This window comes from Mesoplodon mirus (assembly GCF_964341445.2).
Source record: "Mesoplodon mirus genome assembly, chromosome: X".
Taxonomy (NCBI): domain Eukaryota; kingdom Metazoa; phylum Chordata; class Mammalia; order Artiodactyla; family Ziphiidae; genus Mesoplodon; species Mesoplodon mirus.
Genome location: NC_138981.1, coordinates 99938251 through 99947269, shown reverse-complemented (window position 1 = coordinate 99947269; position 9019 = coordinate 99938251). Strand labels below are relative to the sequence as shown.

At 39.2% G+C, this 9019-nt stretch overlaps 1 protein-coding gene across 1 annotated transcript; it reads right to left on the bottom strand.

Annotated features, from left to right (window-relative positions):
• Positions 1-1638: 1638 nt before the first annotated feature.
• On the bottom strand, positions 1639-2968 carry LOC309796799 (peptidyl-prolyl cis-trans isomerase D-like; the record flags this gene model as incomplete). Its single annotated transcript, XM_082610141.1, is given in 3 exon segments — positions 1639-2339; positions 2341-2465; positions 2639-2968. Coding segments are annotated over 3 exon segments (1101 nt in total). The 3' UTR covers positions 1639-1693.
• Positions 2969-9019: the final 6051 nt, after the last annotated feature.

The following is a 9019-nucleotide window of genomic DNA, read 5'->3' as shown; positions in this document are numbered from 1 at the left end:
TTCCCAAATGAATCAGAAATTCTGGGACTGGTGCTCAGCGATCTGTATTTTAGCAAGCCCTCCGGGTAATGCTTAGGGAACTATCAGTCTAATCCAAGTCCTTTTGCACAAGTGAAATCTCTAAGGGTATGCTAGAAAGAAGTTTTCTTAAAGGTAAAAAATGAAAAAGAATAAATGTATAAAATCTAAGTCCAGAAAAGGCAAGAATAGAAAGATAGCTGCTGCCTTTTCTAGAGTTTGTTTTATTTAATGTTAGCAGAGCTTTTTTTTTTTTTTTTTGGAAGGCCCTATTAGATCTGGGTCAACTATAGCTTTCTGTGGATGCCATTTAAAAGGACCCTTATACCTGCCTCCTTAGAATGAACCTAAGTATTTACTGTTGAGGCTAAATTTGTGCCTTCTCTTCGTAGATGTATAAAACCTCTTGATTTTAATTGATTTTGTTTTCTTCAGAAACATTAAAAATACTTCACGGATATATCCCTGTATTCTGGATAATGACGTGTGAGTTCAGTGGTCACCATTTTCAAAATGATACATTGCAACTTGATAAGTACTGAATGTAAAAGCCAAGATCTCATTAAACAAAACTGGAAATAGAAATGACAGGCATCCTGAATGGGTGTGCATATCTACATCCGTGACCATTCCAGTAGGAAAAAGTGCCAACATCCTTGAAAGTTCTCCCTTTGGTTTTGACTTTTTTTTCAGGATTATTAAGACATTTGAATAAAATAAGGCTTGAAAGAACTTTAAAAAGTATAAAGCACTATACAAGTAAAACTAATCCAAATAATAGCTAACCATTAATTGGACACCTTTCTGTGCTAGGCTCTATGCAAAGCATTTTACATACATTATCACAATCTCTCAGCAATTCTTCAAGGTAGGTAGTATTACCTTCATTTTACAAATGAGGTTACGTAACCTGCCCAAGGCCATATAATTAAGAAATAGTACAGGTGAAATATGAACCAAGATCTGTCATATTTAAAATCCTATGCTGCTAACCTCTACACTCACTGACTCAGCGCCACTTTCACTGCATCTATAACTATATCCACATGCATATATTTAGATAAATTTCAAATATAGCACATTCTCATTGTAGAAATTAAAACATAAAAGATGTATTTAAAACAAAGAGTTAAACTCCCCTTTGCCATAACCCAACTGCAACTCCACTTTTATTCATATTTGAAATGGGCAAAATTCTGTTTGCCTCAACAGGAATATTTTCCTACTGAAAGTGAAGCAGAAATGTTCTGAAAATATCTATTTTAATAGCTCCCCTGGAAAAAAAGCGTTCTGTTTTAATTACAATAAATGGATTAGTTATTGCATTTCTTAAACATGATTCAGTGAAGTGCACTTCAATTTTTATTTTTTTTAAGTTTTCATCTGTTTATTCAAACAAGATGTGTCTAGGAGTTTAAAATATGCTGGACACCATTATCCTTTGTGAGGTATGCAGAGAGCCATTTAAAATGAAATCAACTTCACCATATTTTGTAACACTGTTACAAACACTGGTCTATTAAGAGTGAATCTCTATGTATTCCTAGGCTGTAAACAATGGGAACTGAAGTCTCAGAGGGATCACATTAGGGATCATACGTAATAGACAAAATCCTTAAATTGTCTTATTCGCTTTATACAATCAATGCATACTTAAGCAAAACTGAATTCCTTATTAAGCAAACATTTTTGCATAAGCTGCCTTCTCTTTATCTTTCTGTGCCTTTATCTTTTGCTTGACTCTCAGCAATTCTGCCTGGATAGCTTTATCCTCTGGTGCAACCTCCTGAGCTTTCTTAAGATCAGCCAAGGCTCGATCGTATTCTTTTAGTCCTTGCCATCCTTGGGCTCTACGGTACAGTGCTTTGGTATTTGCTGGGTCTATTTCAAGGGCCTCCAAACAACTGTCGACTGCTCCCTGCCAATCCAACATCTTCAGTTTCCAAGCGCTGATATTCAGCCCGCAGCTCAAAGTGACAGGCTGCAGCTTTGCTCCATTTGCGTTCTCAGTAGCAGCCTTCGAGCCTTCCACATACCTTAAAACTTTTGTGTATTTTTTAATGGCCATCTCCCAGTTCTGAGATTTGAAAAAAGTATTTCCAATGTTTTTTAAGTCTTCCGTTATTAGTAAAATTTTATCTACATCTTTTAAATCTATGTCTGCATCCTCTGGGAAGTCTGGATGACTGTCACCAGATCCATCCTTTGGCAATATTCCCCAATCATCCCCTTCCTTCAGTTCTCCGCATTCTGCAATAATGTACAATTTGGCAGGTTTCTCACCTTTCACCTCCACATTTTCCAGAATCCTTGCCACACCCTTTAATCACTTGGCCAAACACCACGTGTTTCCCATCCAAGTGAGGAGTTGGAACCGTGGTGAAGAACTGAGAGCCGTTTGTGTTGCTGCCTGCATTTGCCATGCTCAGTAATCCGTCTTTATCATGATGTCCATTCTTATAACTTGAATGATGCAACATACCCCGATGGGAACATCTTGGAACAATGAAGATAAGAAGGCACAGGCACCACTAATGTCCTTTAGGAGCCTGGACATTAACCAGGTCTGCTAGTTTGCAAATCCCCTGACATCCCGGACATTAGCGATGGTTTTGTTGCTCTTATAATGGAAATTTTCATCTTCAAATTTTTCACCATAAATACTTTCTCCACCTGTCCCATTCTGATTTGAGAAGTTTCCACCCTGAATCATAAATTTCTTAATAATTCGATGGAAAGGGCATCCTTTGAAATGGAGAGGTTTCCCAGTGGTGGGTCCAATGCCTTCTTCTGTACACAACATACGAAAATTTTCTGCAGTTTTGGGTACAATATCTGCAAACAATTCCAAGGCAACTCGACCAACTCGCTCCCCTCCTATGTCCACGTCGAAGAAGATGCGGGGGTTACTGGGATTGGAGGGCTTAGCCTGGGGGAACGGGTGAGACATTGTGGCCCGCAGACGCGTTCCCGAGCGCCTGGGAACACCCCGTGGCCGCCACGCAGCCCGAACCCCCAAGTCGCTCCGTCTGCCAGGAACGGCAGCGCTGGCGAGCCGCTTCCGACAGGGGTCCGGAATCCGCGGCCCAACTTCTGGCGTCACCTCCCGACTTCCGCCGCCACCGCCGCCGCCGGCCCAGTTCAATTTTTAAAGCAAACATTTGGACTATTAAGACAGTACCAACTAACCTTGCTACTTGCAAAGCAAATGCTTTAGTTAGTTGAGCTGTCCGTGTGGACACATCCCAACATCTCTGTGTTCCCATTCAGCTACGATTCCTCCTCTATCAGCTCTATCATGGGATAAATTAGTCAGAAGCCTGGCAGTCCATCCAGATTTGCTTCATTCTCCAGCAGGGCAGGTGTATTTAACAACTCTCTGGCAGGAGCACAGATTTTTTTTTTTTTTCGGCCTGCTGAAAAAGATTCTCCAGTTGTCTTTAATGAATGCTGGCTTGATTCTGAGTTGGAGAATTCTCATGGTATCTCAAAGTACCACATGTCAACCTGAACAATCCATTTCCGTACCCACTACACTGATATTGCCCACTTGGACTTACAGCAACATAGCAGAGAATGAATTGGGTGAAACCTTGCCTGTTTTCTCCTCCATTCTTTTGGGCAATTCCTGTTCAGTAAGTTCCAAGCTGGCTCAGTGATATTTATTTATTCTTTGATGCTTTTGTCTGCCAATTAGAAGAGAAAGGTAGCATGCTGTCACCATCAACTTTTCCCTGCAATCAGCACAATGCACTGCAGTAAGTGACTGCCTCAGCTCACAAATGTGGAACCTTCCCTCAGTTTTAATGCCCAACTTCCAAAATGTTGGCTCCAAAACCCAATATGCTCTTATTGAGTCATCCTGTTGCGAGGCTATTCAGAGCTTCTGGATGATCCCGTTTTGATCCTTCTTTGTCCATAAGCAATAGGACTCTGACTAATTCTTGGCGGAGTTGTTATTCTGGCTGAAGATCACCTGAGCACATATTCACCTGTCCATGCCATTTGCTCAGGCTACATCAGGACTGCTCTATTCCAATGTGAAGAGAAGCAGTCCCAGAATCCTAGGATTAAAACCAAACAGCCTGAGTCTTAGTAAGGGGGTTAAAGACAGCCTTATCTTACAGCCCCCTCTGCCACCAAGATTTCTACAGGTATTTAAGACAGAAAGGACTTCTTAGTACAAATAGAGAAAGGGAGATACTTATACCATGCTTACTATGTAGTCCATTAACAATTAGGAGCAAAAGCGTGCAGATCAATTTCCTAAGAAGGACAGAATTTTTAGACTCAAGAGCATAGATGGAAGGTCGACAGAGGCGCTCCATCCATTAGGCTTTCTACTGATTCATCATCCCCTTAGTTTCTCCCCACTCCCACCCTGATACTTTCCAGTGATAGACACTCTCCCCTGTGCACTTCAAAATTGCTATATCCATCTGGAGGAATCCAGATCCAAACATTAATTGAAATTCCACTAGGTATACATATGTAATGTGCTACAATAGAATGGTTGGAATAAGATAGATGTCAGAGATGATATTTGGATAAAGACTTTGAATCTGTGTAAAATAGTAAATAATCATAGTTCCACAAGATAAAACTGAAGGGGAGGCAGGTGGCTTCAGCATATCAGACATACACAGATGCTCCAAACATGAGAAGAAAAAAGCAACTCCCCTCTCACAAACAAAGCAAGACTTTCTTGACCACATTTGTGAGCTGATCAGGGAGAAGTAATGAAAATTGCATAAAGGTTAATGGTTAATGGAGCACCAGCCAGGGAGTCCCAGGGAGCCTGCCACTCAAGGTTTAGGGAAAGGTGCCATATGTATTCAAGTGCTGGCTCAGCTGTGAGCACCTGCCACAATTCTGCTTTTATAGGACATGCACTCTAAGACAAGACTGAGGTGAGGAAAATCCCAATGTCAGTGGTCAGGAAGTTAGCAATGTATGGTGGCCTTGAGAAAGTGAACTGTCTCTACTGCTATTCCTTGATATAATAGGATAAGCTAGGAGAAAGGTGGAAAAACTCTTTGCTTCGAAAAGATACTCTTTACCTGCAGGACAAGGTGCCTCACTGATACCATAGCAAAAAGACCTGTGAGTACAAAGGAACTTTGTTGTTAGACGTTACCCCAGGCCTGGCTGTCTGCCAGTACCAGCAAAGTGAAGTATAGGTGTGGTCTGTTAAGTTGGGAGAAGACAGAAAGGACAAGGGGGAAGAGAAAAACAACAGTTACAGAAGAATGACCATTTGTTCCACTACTGACTTGGACAGGAAAGAAAGATACCAAGCAGCCATATTCTACAAGACATATGGCTTTGGGCAAGGCTTTAACTCCTCTGAGCCTCAGTTTCTCATGAAATAAGGAGAGATTCTCTCAACCTACCCAAATAGTACTTTTAGAATGATCATTTACCGTCCTCTGTGAAAACACTGCCCCTGCAAATGTAAAGTATGTTTGTTCTTTCTGGAATCCATGAAGTCACACTTCCAACTATTTCTGTAAATAGAAGGGAAGGAAGCAGATCATTCTGATGTAGATCTTCCCTCCTCCCCACACCCTCTACACATACACAGACACACACACAGAACTATGCCCGGGGTGGAAGTAGTTACTGGATACACAAACCACAAACTTCGCAGAGGCATACAGTGCTCAAGTATGGTTCTGGCACCTTCTATTTATGTGCTATCTTTTACTTTTTGTGCTATGTTTGTATCATGACTGAGAGCAGTCTAGAGGCTACTGGGAAGTAATCGGAGGTGTTTGGGTCATTTACTTGGAAAGCATGGCTACAACAGAGACCCAAGAGAGAACAATTAAAAGATGGAAACATAATTCCTGGAGAAAGAAATATTTTCACAATGATATAAGCAAGATTCCAGCTGGACCCTTGCTTCCCTGCTCTGCACCCCATTTCTCTTTTCCTAATGTCATGTATACTCCTCACATCTGTGCAAGAGCTGGACAGAGGGTCAAGAAAGCCTACCTGCACAATTGCTGAGGAGTCACTGGGCCAAATTCTCACACGACTGACACTCCTTTTTCTTGCAAAAAATATAAATGATTGCAAGTGATAAAGGTAGTAGTATTAACAAAATTATGCTTTAAGTAAATAATTTAGAACCTTCAGCAACTTAAAAATTATTGGTAACAAATGACTTGTAATGCATTTCACAAATGCAGTATATTAGGATACAGTCTTTGAACATGGTGACCAGTTTGTGGGCATCCTGTCTGTATCACATATTTTAACATGATAACATACACTTCATGTCCCCAATATGTATGTGAGCTACTTGAGGTCAATATTCACATTATCCATCTTTGTATTGTCTTCAGTGTCTAGCATAGTGTTGTATACAAAGTAGGTAGCCAATCAGGATTTATTTCATCCCTCTTCTACAGCTGAGTAGGTTGGGCAATAGAAACTAATGGAAACTGTGTCTGAAGACCTTACACTGTGAAAGTTTGATTGCTTACATCCTGGTGACCATCCTCTAAGGCAGACCAGAGAATACGGACAAGTGGAAAGCAATTGTAAATGTATCAGAAATAAAATCATTTTCTTTGAAATAAATGCTTTTTCTGTAAAGTTTTCACCACTTGGTAGTCTGGGGAACATTCATCTATATAAGTTGGAGCTACAACACATTATGATTGTAGCCTCCAAGTTGTGTAGGTGACTTTTATTATTCTACCCTGAAGAGTAGCTATTACATTAGTAGGTTTAAAATGGAGTTTTGAATTTTCTTAAGAGTAATAATACTGTAAATGCTGCACAAAATTAGCTAATTTAAATTTAAAAAACCAGTGCAGCTCTACAGATGAGCTTATCTCTGGGTCCTCAGCAGGATGTCTATTTAAGATATTTTCCATCAATTAAAGTATAAATTGATTTCATAATTATTAGTTTAAGTTCCTCTTGGGGAGTAATTATAACTCTGACAGTTAAAAAAGAGTCTATTTCTAAAAATGCTTTCCTTTTCCATTTTAGAAATAATTCTAACACTAGCCATCATGTTTCAGAAAGAAATGTTTTTTTAGAAGCATTTACATATGTATAACAATGTAAATATTTTTCATTAATTTAACACAAATTGTTTACCACAGCTGGAGAGTCATGGGCAAAAACCATCAAAGAAACTCTCTTGGAAAATTTCCTTCACATTTCAGTTATTCTGTATCCATCTTGAGATAATAAGGGCAGGCATGGAAAGAGGAGATGGTTAAGAGTGTAGATTGGTGACATTAACAGGAGACTTCCAATCAAAACAGACACCAATATGAGCTGATAACTGAGGTTAAACTGTTACATATGTATTACCTCTTTTTTTTGCGGTACGCGGGCCTCTCACTGCTGTGGCCCCTCCCACTGCGGAGCACAGGCTCCGGACGCACAGGCTCAGCGGCCATGGCTCACGGGCCCAGCCGCTCCACAGCGTGTGGGATCTTCCCAGACCGGGGCACGAACCCGCGTCCCCTGCATCGGCAGGCAGACTCTCAACCACTGCACCACCAGGGAAGCTCCTCTTGGTTGAATTTTACCAAACGTTTAAAGAAGACTTAATACTTATCCTTCTCAAACTATTCCAAAAAATTGAAGAGGAAGGAAGGCTTCCAAACTCATTCTATGAAGCCAGCATTACCCTGATACTAAAACCAGACACAGATACACAAAAAAAGAAAATTACAGGCCAAGATTCCTGAAGATATATGCAAAAATCTCAACAGAATATTGACAAACCAAATTCAAGAATACACTAAAATGATCAGACATCTTGATCAAGTAGAATTTTTCCCAAGGATGAAAGGATGGTTCAATATCCACAAATCAGTCAATGTGATACACCACATTAACAAAATGGATAAAAATCGTATGATCATCTCAATAGATCCAGAAAAGCATTTGACAAAATTCAACATCCATTACCAATAAAAACTCTCAACAAAGTGGGTACATACCTCAACATAATGAAGGCCATATATGATATACCTACAGACAACATCATACTCAATGGTGGAAAGCTGAAAACATTTCCTCTAAGAACAGGAACAAGACAAGGATGCCCACTCTCATCACTTTTATTCAACATAGTATTGGAAGTCCTAGCCACAGCAGTAAGAGAAGAAAAAGAAATAAAAGGAATCCAAATTGGAAAGAAAGAAGTAAAACTGACACTATTTGCAGATGACATGATACTATATATAGAAACCCTATGAACTCAACCAAAACATTATTAGAGCTAATAAATGAATTCAGTAAAGTTTCAGGGTACAAAATTAATATACAGAAATATGTAGTGTTTCTATATACTAATAACAATCTATCAGAATGAGGAATTAAGAAAACAATACCATTTACAATTGCATCAAAAAGAATACAATACCTAGGAGTAAATTTAACCAAAGAGGTGAGAGTTCTATAGTCTGAAAACTATAAGACACCAGTGAAAGAATTGGAGATGACATAATGGAAAGATATATCATGTTCATGGAGTGGAAGAATTAATATTGTTAAAATGTCCATCCTACCCAAAGCAATCTATAATTCAAAGCAATTCCTACCAAAATACCAATGGCATTTTTCACATAACTAAAACAAGTAATCCTAAAATTTGTATGGAACCACAAAACATCCTAAATAGCCAAAGCAATCTTGAGAAAGAAGAACAAAGCTGGAGGTATCACACTCCTTGATTTCAGACTATACTACAAAATCATAATAATCAAAAAAAGTATGGTACTGGCACAAAAACAGATGTATAGATCAATGGAACAAAATAGAAAGTTCAGAAATAAACCCATGCTTATATGGTCAATTAATCTTTAAATAAACCCATGCTTACGTGGTCACTTAATCTTTGACAAAGGAGGCAAGAATACACAATAGGGAAAAGACAGCCTCTTTAGTAAATGGTGTTGGGAAAACTGGACAGCTACATGCAAGAGAATCAGACTGGACTATTTTCTTACACCTTATAAAAATAAAC